This window comes from Oncorhynchus gorbuscha, linkage group LG03 (genome assembly GCF_021184085.1).
Source record: "Oncorhynchus gorbuscha isolate QuinsamMale2020 ecotype Even-year linkage group LG03, OgorEven_v1.0, whole genome shotgun sequence".
NCBI classification, from domain to species: domain Eukaryota; kingdom Metazoa; phylum Chordata; class Actinopteri; order Salmoniformes; family Salmonidae; genus Oncorhynchus; species Oncorhynchus gorbuscha.
Window position 1 is genome coordinate 64528550 of NC_060175.1, and position 14091 is coordinate 64542640.

The 14091-nt window shown below is 41.5% G+C and overlaps 1 protein-coding gene across 2 annotated transcripts in view; it reads right to left on the bottom strand.

The window, feature by feature from the left end:
- Positions 1 to 428: 428 nt before the first annotated feature.
- The window catches only part of LOC124031698 (synapsin-2-like), a 37772-nt gene continuing 24109 nt past the window's right edge, over positions 429 to 14091 (bottom strand). For both annotated transcript variants that reach the window (XM_046343278.1, XM_046343279.1), the window contains exons 2-13: positions 11257 to 11314; positions 11014 to 11105; positions 7988 to 8144; positions 7789 to 7878; positions 7606 to 7668; positions 7203 to 7345; positions 6932 to 7006; positions 6546 to 6648; positions 5803 to 5952; positions 5136 to 5196; positions 1387 to 1786; positions 429 to 1199 (exon numbers count right to left, since the gene is read on the bottom strand). In XM_046343278.1, coding sequence (XP_046199234.1) covers positions 1067 to 1199; positions 1387 to 1786; positions 5136 to 5196; positions 5803 to 5952; positions 6546 to 6648; positions 6932 to 7006; positions 7203 to 7345; positions 7606 to 7668; positions 7789 to 7878; positions 7988 to 8144; positions 11014 to 11105; positions 11257 to 11314 — 1525 coding nt within the window. In that variant the 3' untranslated portion in view covers positions 429 to 1066. The remainder of the gene's footprint in view (positions 1200 to 1386; positions 1787 to 5135; positions 5197 to 5802; positions 5953 to 6545; positions 6649 to 6931; positions 7007 to 7202; positions 7346 to 7605; positions 7669 to 7788; positions 7879 to 7987; positions 8145 to 11013; positions 11106 to 11256; positions 11315 to 14091) is intronic.

Consider the following 14091-nt stretch of genomic DNA (forward strand, 5'->3'; position numbering starts at 1 on the left):
AATCAGTTACTCCCCAACCCTGATCGCCCATATCGGTGGGCATTTTAGGTCATACAGGTATGTCAGATTAGCTCAATCGCCAATTTCTGAGCCTCCGAGTACCACAGAAACACAACACTTTGAACGAATAACAGAAGAGTTTTCATAACAAGTGGCCATGGATCCAATTGATAAAAAATACACGTTGAAACATATATTTTGAAACATCAGATTTGACTATAAATGCGACATTTTTCAAATATATGCTTATTTTAGGGATCTTAAACCATTTACTGGGGTTACAAACGGCTTTGCAATCATTACTGCTTTGAAGCTAAACGCATGTTGCCTCTTTTAGGGGTTAATATAACTACAAGTGTAACCTGTTAATTCCATGGGTTACATCTGCATTTCTAATGCAGAGAATGAGTAGGCCCTCTAGAGTCACATTGCTTATTGATGCATGGTAACTTTATTAAGAGTTGTAGGACTGCAGAAACCATCAGTGGATATATACTCATGTCAACAATAATGTCTACAAACAAAGCCAAATGCCTATCACAATACCACTAAAATAGAACTCCAGATTGAACAGTTTATGTCGACACAGATAACCGGGCACTAGTGAATTATGGCTATGGATTCCCGTCTCTGTAGAAACATGCAGTTAGTTTAGTCAATTAGTGATTTGAGAGCATATGTCAAAATAGGAGAGACTTTAAATGAGTGTTGTAATCTCCTTATGCTAATGACAGACTGTACACATTCAAACTATTAAACACATTTACAATAAAGCTACAACATTCAAAAGTCATAAATGCACATTACAGATGGTTTGATCCTCTTCTGCCCAACAGTGATACCCACACTACTGCATGATCAACACAAACTTTACATCTCTCGACTTGCATCTCAAGAAGTCGTCAATTGTAGTACTGTAATGATATAGCATGCACAGTACGTATGTATCTAGATAAACAGGAAGGAGGTTAACTGTAACACTTTGTGAAGTTGATGACACAGAGACTGGTTTCGGTACCTCATTTTTCATTCCCTCTGTTTCAGGGATATTCAACCCACACTGCGTCTAGTCAGAGAACAGACTTACAAAAGACTTCCTCAAGTTGCGCATGGTCTCGGCTTTGGCCACGTCTTCACTGGCTGTACGAAAGAAGGATGTTTCCTTCAGACCAAAGGCATTGGTCAGGGACTGAGATTTACTGGAAAACAAAATAAAATAGTTGATTACAATCTGTAGAACGCCAAAGGTTTTGTCAGAACAACTAACCTCACAACTTGGACTGTAGAGCATTGTATTTATTAGATACAGACTCTTCTTTTTGGCTAAACCTTTTAGTTACGTCGGGAACTATGTTTTTTTTTATGTTGCTGCCAATGTGTTCTTACTTCAGCGATGGATGTGCCTGTGCTTTTTCCTCTGCTGTTGGCTGCTCTACCACTGGAGGCTGGCTCTGCTCAGGGCTCAGGTCCTTCTGTTGTGCCTGAGTCGTTGGCTCATTTTGGGGTTGGGCCAGTGGCTCAGGCTGGGGCAAGGCTGAGGCCTGTGGAGGTGCCTTGAACTCGGGTTGGAGCTGAGGCGCTGAGTTGCGCTGTCTTGGGGGTGCAGGCTTGGCAGGCTGTGCTGGAGGTGTTTGTTGAGCCCCCAGGCCTCCTGGTCTGGGCTTTCCCTGACTCGCTGACTGGGGCTGCTGTGTGGTTGGGGTAGGCCTCTGGCTTGAGTCCTTAGCAGAAGCTTTAGGAGTTGACTTTGGATCAGGTCTGAGACTTTGGGGTTCCACCCGGCCCCCTAATTTTAGTACAAGAAACACTTTATGATATTATCACACTTTTGCTGTGGAGAGAGGATATTGAAAGTCTTTGAATTTGAGTCTGTATCTCTTCACAGTTGTACGTGAAATTTTGTCCCTCAAACCATCTGACAAAAACAGTAGACACAGTCTAAGATCGACACTGGTCAAGGGAGGAAGTAAAAGCTGCGAAATGAAGACACACAAAGCAGGAGGGGATACAATATTACAATACTGCAGATACATTATCTCTCATGCATGAGAAGCAATGCAATGTGGGGCACACATGCTTTGAGGGTATAGATGGAGGGGTTTTGACCAACCAATCAGTTTGCTCAATGATTCTCCACCTCAATAATATGACATGATAGATAAAGAGTTTAACTATCGTTAGTGGGTCTAAAAATAGTAGTAAATTGATGTTTTCTGACCTTCACCTGTGTTTGTTGTCGGTCTTCTTGCTCCAAATATATTTCTATAAACTGACATTTTTAAGGAGTCTCTCTAGCTACTGTATGTACATAGTGCCACAATATAGGGTGATTTGCTCGTTAATATTGTCTTTTTATACAACCATAACAAATATGGCGACACAGACTGAGCATATACCGCAAAGGAAGCTTTATTGCCAGTGACAGGGGCAAAATATCCAGTTAGGGAATTTTTTTCCACAATGTATTGTTATCTGTACTGAATTCTCTCAAACAATTCAACACTAGTTCCAAGAGAACACACTTAACAGTTGGTGGCCACCCTGGTCCCAAATAGCTGCAACCCAGCCGGTATGAAAAACTAAGCCAGCAAAGGAGTTTCACCTGGGCAGGATGGCTGATTTTGAGTTTCCACTGACAATAGCGCCTTTGATCAATTAGTTACACAACAAATACCTCACCATGCAACTATTAAGGACCTTGGTGCCTCCACTCTATCCTCCCTTTTATAGGAACGTCATGGCAGTTTGCCCCACAAAACCACAACACAAAGCCACAGGTAAGGCTTTTTACAGGGTTACTCTCTGGGTTATCTGCACAGACACAATGGCATTTCATACACGTTGGAACATAAATTGCACATAGAGCTTGCTAACATAGTTCATTTGTACAAGTCTGTTAGTAACAAACAAAAGTGTGTTTTAGAATGTGACACACATTTACAATGGTGTTGATATAGCTGTATTCTTAGTTGTGCAGTATGACCAAATAGGAGACATGCATGGATTCTACATTATTAACTGCTACTTAATGCAGGTGTTTTTAATGGGAAAATGTTTGTATCCCACTTGTGAATGTAGCTGTATGAATAAATTATGGAATAATATCTGGTAATAAAAATATAAAGAATGTAAAGTTAAAAACATATATATTGCTCTCCATTAACTCAGGAGTATAAGGCAAATATGTCAAAGAATCCTTAAATGGCAGTAACATAAGCATAACTCCATGCACATCATCACTGCAAAACAGAGCACCATCAATGTTGTCATGGCAACACCAATATGGTTGTTGATATTCTGCACGGACGGTGCGCTTATGGTAGAATCAGAAACCTCATACCTAAAATTTCAGATATATTATGTAACACGTTGATCATTTAACTGATCCCAGTTTAGTTATTTTGACTTGACAGTGACAGAACTAATTTGACTACTTCCTGAAATATATATATATATATAAATAAAAACAGATTGACACATTAATCGTTGGACAAAGAGGCAACGGTTGTTACTGGAATCTTATTAGTTGACAGACAAACCTCTAGAGTCATTATGTTAATGTATCTTAATTATTGGAATGAATGAGAGCGTTTGAATATATCATAGTTAGTTACTCTCTAAATCTATCACATAAAATCTCTCCTCTCACGATCGCAACTGCAGCTGCCACAAACCAATCCCATATACGTGCTTGCGTGATAATAAATGAGTCAAATATGTATTATTAGGCTAAAAGATGGTACACTAAATAACATCCTGTTGTTTTTACAGTAATTTATTGGCAGTCAGGTACCTGTAAGTTGCTGTAAAAAAAGAAAGTACAGTATGTTACCATAAATTCTAAAGAAACTGGTTTAACAGTGCATTACTGTAAAACGTACTAATGTACTGTTAAACCAAAGTTTATTTTGAATTTACAGTAACATACTGTACTTTTTTTTTACAGTAACTTACAGGTAACTGTCTGCCAGTAAGTTACCATAAAAACAACAGGACTTTATTAAATATATTTTTTTACAGTAGTCTATTGTATTTGTGTAAGTCTAATCTAATATGCTTGTCCTCATACACATGAAAACAGCTATGGCTGTGTTCTGTGCATAAGAGACAGGTTCTAAAACTGTCAAAGAACTGTCTTTCTAAGCATTGGTTGTTATAGCAACATTCACTGATGGAAGTATCTTGATTGGTAAGCTACCTGCTAATAATGGACAAAGACAAATCTATATATCATATCCTTTCAAACAACGCATGGAATGGAAGTTTACATAGCAGTGATCTGGCTGTATGTATGCAGGTACTCATCAGCTTTCTTGGCTCTAACATTTGGTTGTTTATGCATACATCTATTTTGTTTAACTTATACAATATGCATTTGTTATTATGACACATTCACAATGCATAAATCACAAGGACCATAGTTTGGATCAAAAGAATAATAGTGGTGTCACTAAAGAAACATCCAGAATGAGAAGGAAAAAAACATACTGTTACCTGCCTGAATATCATACATGCAAAACAAAAATAAATATCTATTATATTAGTATATGTATGAAAATAATTACCACTACAGTCATACGCACCAACATGTACATATTGACATATACACAAACGTCAAACTGCACAACAAACCACAGTTTGAACAATATCTAAAAGTACACACCAAAATGGAGAAATAAATGGGGGGGGGGGGGTAGAGGGAGGGCAAATAATGAATAATGACTGAATCAAACATTGGGCACACACAGCAGCACTGGACTCAGTGTAGGCACAATCTGCTTATTACACTGTCGACAACAGCCCCAAAGACCCACGGCTACAGATAAACAGAGGCGACCGTTACAAGCACACTAAATCAACAGGGAATCACGTTAACAGTACATCTTGACACTGCATAGAGGAAAAACACAGTCCAGGCCAGCACTACACTCTGGCCCAAACTAATACCAGCCACATCTCAGTCCGTCTACCGTCTCCCCCCCCCCCCAACACCCTCCCCGCTTGTGTCCAGCTAATGTACGTCATCATCATTTCGATTTTAGATAGACTTCCTCCCTGGCGGGCTACTCAGTTGGCCTGAACGGGTTTTGGCCCCACTGCAACGCCATTACAGTCGAGAATGTACTGCAGACAACCTTGAGGAGGGTGTGCAGTGCCAGTCTTGGGATCAACCACGAGGTCCTTCTGGCCACCACTCTGCAAACACACAAAACACAGTGATACTCCCAGGGACACTACAGTAATAGTGTCCACTACAAGTAACATTCTTTAATTGCAGAAGTCATTATGTCCTTAAGATACAATTCTGCTTTAAAGAATGCACTTTTTAAACAGGAATATATTTTCTACAAATATAGCTATAGTTACTAAGAGACAGTAATACACAACCTGCTGCCCTATGTACATAGACATCACTGGTCACTTTAATAATGTTTACATACTGTTTTACCCACATCATATGAATATACTGTATTTTAGTCAATGCCACTCTGACATTGCTCGTCCTAATATTTATAGATTTCTTAATTCCATTCTTTTACATTTGCGTGTATTGTTGTGAATTGTTAGATACTACTTCACTGTTGGAGCTAGGAACACAAGAATTTTGCTACACCTGCAATAACATCTGCTAAATATGTGTATGTGACCAATAACATTTGACTTGATTTAATATGGCTGTAACACAATAAACTCTAATATAGGCGGAGGCTCTCAAACCGGATTTCCTACAAAGCCTTCCTGTAAGACTATGACTGATCACATCCCCCCATACAGTGGTGTATGTAGCCTACTGCACCATACCTGTGATGGCTGCATGGTGGTGGGTCTGTTAGGGGACCCAGTGGGTGTCCGTCCTACTGCCTGGTTCATCTTGGCTACCACCATGTCAGTGATGAGCTGCCTGTCCTCTGCCTGATGCTCTCCTACCAGTGGCATGGAGGACCCCACCACCTGACACACACAGAAGATGGTATTATTACCAGAGGAAGAGAAGGTGGAAGTGGAGTAGGTTATGAAGGGTGTACACTTTTAGTTGAAATTAGGGAAAAACGGAATGGCTGGGAAAATAGGTAGCCCAACAGCTAAGGAGTTAGACCTGTAGCCAAAAGGTCACCTGTTCGAATCTTGAACAGGCGTCGGAAAAAAAGGGACTGCTGGGTTCATATCCTAAAAACAATCCCCTACCGTTGGGCCCTTGAGCAAGGCCCTTAACCCCAAAACATGCTCTCCATCCAGGGGCACTGCAGCTTGACCCTGTGCTCCTCTCAACTGTGTGTCTGTGTGAGCATGAACATATAGTTACAACCATATCATGTGAAGGCTGCTGTTCCCATAGCAACCAGATAGACTCAAAATGACCTGACAAGGATGTGGAATACATCAATACATCGATTAGCAAAGATGTTGAATCTTTCATTACATTGCGTCGGTGTGTAGAGAGCAACTACATAATGAGGCAATACAGCATACGAAATTTGTGCAATACGTCATGCACTGTGCATTGAAATATTTTCACGCTTACTCCAACTGTATGAAGCTCATACCTCCGTTATGTAATCTTTCCCATCCTTCCCATGAATGGCTTTGACAGCACAGATATCCAACCCTCCGAAGATCACTGAGCAGGTGTCAACCCACAGCTTGTACCTGAACACAGGGGGAAGAAGGATAAGACACTCCCAAAAAGTGGTCTCACATAGTGTCACAGTCTATAGATTCATGCCAAAGACAAGTGTTATTGCTATTTAACAGAAACAAATTGCATGTAGCAATGCAATTACTCAAATGGCTGTTATCAATTGTGTACCATTCAGAGAGAACACCGCGTAAGAGACCGCGTAAACGTGACTCTGTAATGAGACAGGGCATTGTCCTAGTAGAATGGACGCATTATCCGTGGTGCTGTACTGCTGTTGTTCAGGACTCATACCTGTCAGTCATGGCCACTTGTTCCAGCATGGCTGAGCCTGTGTTGGTCTTCCAGTTGCCAGAGATTGAGGTCCTCCTATAATGGATGAGGCAGACATTACACATGTATACATATTAAAGTCCCTGGCAAATTCAAATTGTGTTGGATTAATTTGATTACACTGCTGGATTATTTCGAGAAACGGACGATCCTTAAGGTACACTGTGGAAAATGTGAAGCTTTTCAGAAGCATATATCATACACATAAAACAGGTGAATAATTAGTACGTACATGTAAGCTTTGTAGTCATTGCCAATCTTCTGGATCCTGATGTCGTACTTGGAGTCGATGAGAGGCTCAGTGGTGGTGTAGGTTTGGGTGAGAGCCACCACACTGGCAATGTCCTGGAATTTACTGTGGTTATCTACCCTCACCTGGACACACACACACACACACACACACACACACACACACACACACACACACACACACACACACACACACACACACACACACACACACACACACACACACACACACACACACACACACACACACACACACACACACACACACACACACACACACACACACCAGAATACAGTTAGAAACCCGTGTATTTTTTCTGATAGTATAATATTTTTTTTGTGAAGCAATTGTTTTTGTAAATTACAAGAATGACAAACATTCTTACCTTTCCTACTCCTGAGTGAGCGTGCCCAATTTTCACAACGACAGGAAACGTTGGCATGGCAACCTGGGTAATAAACCATGTAGACGTTATTGTTTTACGTATGCGTGGTTTCATCAGACAAAAAAAAAAAGAAGTCACACATTAAATGCTACATTTCAGAGCAGGAGATGATTAGGTTCTTACCATATCCTTGTAGTTGGGATAGAAGGTCTGTTCGATCAGAGGGAACTTCTCTGCACCAAGCTTCCTGTAGGTGCTTATTAGCTGTGCAAACTGGAGTCAAACATCAGACATCCATTAGTCAAATTATGCAAACTATGTACTGTAGGCACAAATACACAAGCATCATGCATGGAACCCAGCCAGTCCTCTGTCTACCTACCGCCCAGGGCTTGTCACACAGGTTGTAGATGGACTCCAGGGTGTTGATACTGGGGATGCCCCCATACTGCAGACCAATGATCAGGTTACGGAAGTCCTCGTTCTGGGTCATACTGAAGGCATGCTGGCGGATAAGGACAAAGTCAGGCTTGAATGACCTGTAAAAAAAAAATGAATATACAGATGCTTTAGAGAGAAATGCGATCGCATGTTGATTTTGTACCCCCACACCAGACACGATCAGCACACGCAGGTTGAAATATCAAAACAAACTCTGAGACAATTATATGAATTTGGGGACTGTCACGCTGTATAATGAAAGGAGATAGGCGCAGGCGCAGGAATATGTAATAGTTTTTATTTTATTTCTCCACACAAAATAAAGTACGTCATGAAAAACAAACACGTACTTTTGTGTGTGTATATATATATATGTATAACGATGTGAGCTGAGATTCGGGAAGCAAGTTCAGGGAGTGAGTGTTAATCAAATAAATGGAACATAATACAAAACAAGAACCTCGAAGAATGCACAGACATGAAACAGAAACAATGATGCCTGGGGAAGGAACCAAAGGGAGCGACAAACTCAGCAAAAAAAAGAAACGTCCCTTTTTCAGGACCCTGAAAAGGACAGATCTTCATTGTAAAGGGTTTAAGCACCGTTTCCCATGCTTGTTCAATTAAACCATAAACAATTAATGAACATGCACCTGTAGAACGGTCGTGAACACTCTAACAGCTTACAGACGGTAGGCAATTAAGGTCAAAGTTATGAAAACTTAGGACACCAGAGGCCTTTCTACTGACTCTGAAAAACATCAAAAGAAAGATGCAGGGTACCTGCTCATCTGCATGAACGTGCCTTAGGCATGCTGCAAGGTGGCGTGAGGACTGCAAATGTGGCCAGGGCAATAAATTGCAATGTCTGTACTGTGAAATGCCTAAGACAACGCAACAGGGAGACAGGACGGACAGCTGATCGTCCTCACAGCGGCAGACAACGTGTAACAACACCTGCACAGGATTGGCACATCCGAACATCACACGTTACACCGAGGGCTGTACTCTGGAGTGGGATTGATTTGGAGGTGGAGGGTCTGTCATGGTCTGGGGCGTTGTGTCACAGCATCATCGGACTGAGCTTCTTGTCTTTGCAGGCAATCTCAACGCTGTGCTCTTACAGGGTAGACATCTTCTTCCCTCATGTGGTACCCTTCCTGCAGGCTCATCCTGACATGACCATCTAGCATGACAATGCCACCAGCCATACTGCTCGTTCTGTGCGTGATTTCCTGCATGACAGGAAACTCAGTATTCTGCCATGGTCAGCGAAGTGCCCGGATCTCAATCCCATTGAGCACATCTGGGACCTGTTGGATAGGAGGGTGAGGGCTAGGGCCATTCCCCCCAGGAATGTCCGGGAACTTGCAGGCACCTTGTTGGAAGAGTGGGGAAACATCTCATGGCAAGAACGGGCAAATCTGGTGCATTCCATGAGGAGGAGATGCACTGCAGTACTTAATGCAGCTGGTGGCCACACCAGATACTGACTGTTACTTTTGATTTTGACCCCCCCCCTTTGTTCAGGGACACATTATTCAATTTCTGTTAGTCACATGTCTGTGGAACTTTATGCCTCAGTTGTTGAATCTTGTTATGTTCATACAAATATTTACACATGTTAAGTTTGCTGAAAATAAACGCAGTTGACAGTGAGAGGACGTCTCTTTTTTGCTGAGTTTATATAGGGCAGGTAATCAAGGAAGTGATGGAGTCCAGATGAGTCTGACGAAGTGCGCGTAACGAAGTGCGCGTAACGATGGTGACAGGTGTTGGCCATAACGAGCAGCCTGGTAATCTAGAGGCCGGAGAGGGAGAACACGTGACAACAGGGATTTAACCCAAACTAAAGAGCGAGTTGTAAACCTCTAAATAATACACGGGATGAGACCCGTAATAACAAGTGCACAATAACATGTAGCAGGAAAGCCAATACAACCGAGCACAGGTACTCACAAGACCAAACGGCATGGGACAATAATCGACAAGGACAACGGGGAACAGAGGACACATACACATACTAATCTGGGGGAATGGGAACCAGGTGTGCGTAATGAGACAATCAATCCACAGATGAGAAAGGAATTCAGTTGACCGTTTTATCTGTCGGAGTAGAGGACCTTGTGCATTTCAGGTAAAATAACAACTCAACGTTTATATCCCAGGACAAATTAGCTAGCAACAGCAAGCTAGATAAATTGCCATAAATGTTACATGCGTTTCGACCTGTCCCCAAATTAATATCGTTGGAATATCAAATCTGGAAATTTGCCATGGTTCTCTTTATATGTGAAGGTCAACTAATGCTGACCACACCACTTGTGTCGTGTGTGCAAGCATTGAAAATAACATACATGTTATTCAATCATTGTACCCACACTGCTCGCGCACCTCAGCAAGCGTCTGCGTGTGCTAAAATAGATTATATTTGCCTGTCCCATCTCCTCATTGGTTTTTAGGAGCATATACCCACGTGCCATCTCCTCATTGGTGTAATGCACCATAAAGTTGTTTGCCAACCTCTATATAAAGTCCAAAGAAGTAAAAAAAGAAGCCTGAGGAAGGAGGAGAGATGAGAAAGGAATTTGGTTTACCATTTTGTCATCTCTCCTCCAACCTCAGGATTCTTTAAAAAATTTTTTTTTACTTTGGACTATGGTTGGCAACCAACTTTATGGTACATTACTACTGGAGTGTGGACATCAGTTCATCTTTGAGAGGCAGGACTTGCAGCGCGTTGAGCGTCACAAATAGCACCAACTTGTCGCAATGATTGAATAACATGTATGTGTACATTTATTTTGCAATGCTCTCACATGCCACAGGAGCGGTGTGGTCAGCATGTAAGGCTTGAGTGTGTTGCTCAGGAAAAATAGCCTTTCAGAGCAATGGTGAATTGTCAATGAGTTCAGATGCTACAGTTTGGCTTGTGTGTGTGTGTGTGTGCGTCCATGCGTGTCTCACCTGGCCACCTTGGTACCATTTCTCAGAACCTGCATGTCCACATTACAGCTCCCATTGGCATGAGCTATGATGTTGATCTCACTGAACTCAGCCTGCAAGGCAGAAAAACAGACAGGTACATCTGAAGAACTGAACGTAGACACTACAACAATAGGAGTCATAGACACATATTCAGTTTCTAGGTAGAGAATTCTGAGACAGGTGCCAAAAGTTAATCGACGCAGTTTGCCTAATGAGGCTTACCTGTTCGACTTTGATGTCATAATCTCCATGTACTTTCTTCCCTCTGAAGAGTTTGGCCCTAGGTAATAGAGACATTCATTGATTATCCTTTTGATGACATTATGAGAACACTCTGACTCATTGTGATTGTGTTTCTCTGTGGATGCCTTCCATCAATTTACAATCAGGTACAGCTCCAGTCAATATTGAATAAGATACACTTCATTGAATTTAATATGCATCAATATACATTTTATGGCGCGAACACATGCATCTTAATGATTTAATTACACACCACACCGTTACCCAAACATTCCGTCTTTGTGGCACATATCCCCTCAGATAAACGTGACTTAGAGAACTGTTGCTAGTGATAAAGTCAAGGTGGTGATATATTCACTCCAGGGCCATACTAGCGAACATTTGAAAAACTACGTTTCGACTTTTTCTTAGTCTCAAAATGTGCATCAGCCAATTGAAATCATTGATGTAGTCGCACGTGACAAAGCGCTACAAGTTAGCTGCTCCCATTACATAACCTGGCACATTGTAACTGCTGTCTTGGGACGAAGGTGAGGACCAAAGTGCAGCGTGGTAAGTGTTCATCCTTTTTAATGTAAATTGAACAACAAAGAAAACAACCGAAACAGTTCGTCTGTTGCAGACACACAAAGACAGAAAACAAACACCCCCGAAACACAGGTGGAAAAAGGCTACCTAAGTATGATTCTCAATCAGAGACAACTAACGACACCTGCCTCTGATTGAGAACCATACCAGGCCAAACTCAAAAACCAACCAAGAAAAACAGACTGTCCACCCCAACTCACGCCCTGACCATACTAAAACAAAGACAAAACAAAGGAACTAAGGTCCTTACCTGAGCTTGTGGTGGTGATTATTTCCTGTAACAAATTCTGAATCAGCCTATCAAAAACATACACTTTATATCCACCAACCAAAGTCATTTCTTAAAATGCTGAAGGTCAATTTGACCACCAGAGGGATATTTTAAACCTCCTAATTCAAGTTTTCATTTTGTTCCACATGGAACAAATAGTAGAGTGCCAACATTGCCTGATGCATCCTTGACTAGGCTACTAGCTAGTAACGTCAGACAAAATTCCAAAAGACAAAATCGCACATTTTGGAAGATAAAGGCCTATACAACATTTAAGTTAATATTTTTTCCCCGTTAAAGCACACGGATGGGTGTGAAACGGATTAGCAAAAATTTTGGATTTTGTATCAATTTATGCCATTGTTTGGTGGATAAAAAGTACAAGATCTCTGATAAACGGATGCAGAATTTGTTACAGGAAATAATCACCACCACCTGCTCAGTTTAGCATGGGGCTTAAATATACCAGATTATATAATGGGAACAGCTTTCACGTGCGACTACGTACGTCACAGATTTTAATTGGCTGATGCACATTTTTACAATGTTCTCAAGTATGGCCCCACACTGATCATTTTCATTTTTTTGTTCCGGTTTATATCCCTGTTATATGACATTTTAGTAGGCTACCCTGTTGCTGCAATTGCTGCCATCTGTTGGATCTTTACTGCCCTCTTGAAACAAGATACATTTTACAATTGCTGAAATTATCTGGTTCAATAGCTATGGTTTTTGTCCAAGATAAAAGCCTTTGTGGGGACTAAAGCATTTGTTTGGTGTATCTTAGTCTACTGAGAGTCAGTTTAGCATCGAGCTACGTCTGTACAGACACTGCCACTCATTCCCTGTCAATAAACAGGCTGGGCACTATTTGAACCCACACACACTGCAGTTGTTGAATATACCCACGGACAAAGAGGGGAGAAAAAAAAATCTGAAACCTTCCTCAGAAATGGTGCTGTACAGTTCAATGGCCAAAGTAATCAAAAGGTGCTGTGTACATGTATTTACAGTAGGGCCATACAAGGTTTCCATGGCCGGCCTTAACTTTCTATTGAAATTACACATCAATAACAGTGATCACTGAAGTCTACTCGCAGAAGAAAAATACAATCGAAGCAATTATCATACACATAAAGATGTTTTCTTGTCCCATACACCAGATAGGTGCAGTGAAATGTGTTGTTTTACAGGGTCAGCCAATGTAGTACAGCAACCCTGGAGCAAATAAGGGTTAAGTACAGTACCTTGATCAAGGACGCATGTTTCACCTCGTTGGCCCGAATACTCGCACCAGCAACCTTTCGATTACTGGCCTAACGCTCTAGGCTACCTGTCACCCTCTGCTTGTTTATTTCACGTTGGTACTGTATGTCAAACACACCCTAATGAGGAACAGCTGAATAATTCATGGCTGATCTCATTTGAGTCTGGGATATATCTGTGGCTGTGGAGGAAAACAAGCATCTGAATATGAATCACGCCAGCACAGTCACAGTAGAATGAAAACCTGTAGATACTTTGTGTTATGATAAATGGCCTCTGTGAATGGATATATGCAGGGCTGCCAAAGACATGACTCAGAGACAGAATCACAGTGACAATGCATTAAATTGTAGGGGTTGGTTTAAGGCAGGGCTGCCAAACCCTCTTCCTAGAGGTCTACTGTCCTGTAGGTTTCCAGTCCAGGTTTGTTGAGCCGCTAATTAGTAGAATCAGGTGCGTTAAATTAGGGTTGGACTGAAAACCCACAGGACGGTAGATCTCTAGGAAGAATATTTGGCAGCCCTGGTTTAAGGAATGGTTCAGCATCAGATCTCCCTGATTCAGTTCCTACTTCAACTTATATTTCTTGTGGAGCATGTACTGAATATATTTGTAGAACAGAGGTGGTTCAGAACCAAACTCACGAGTAAATCTTCCCTGAGACCTGAATACTTGCATTAGCTCCCCGA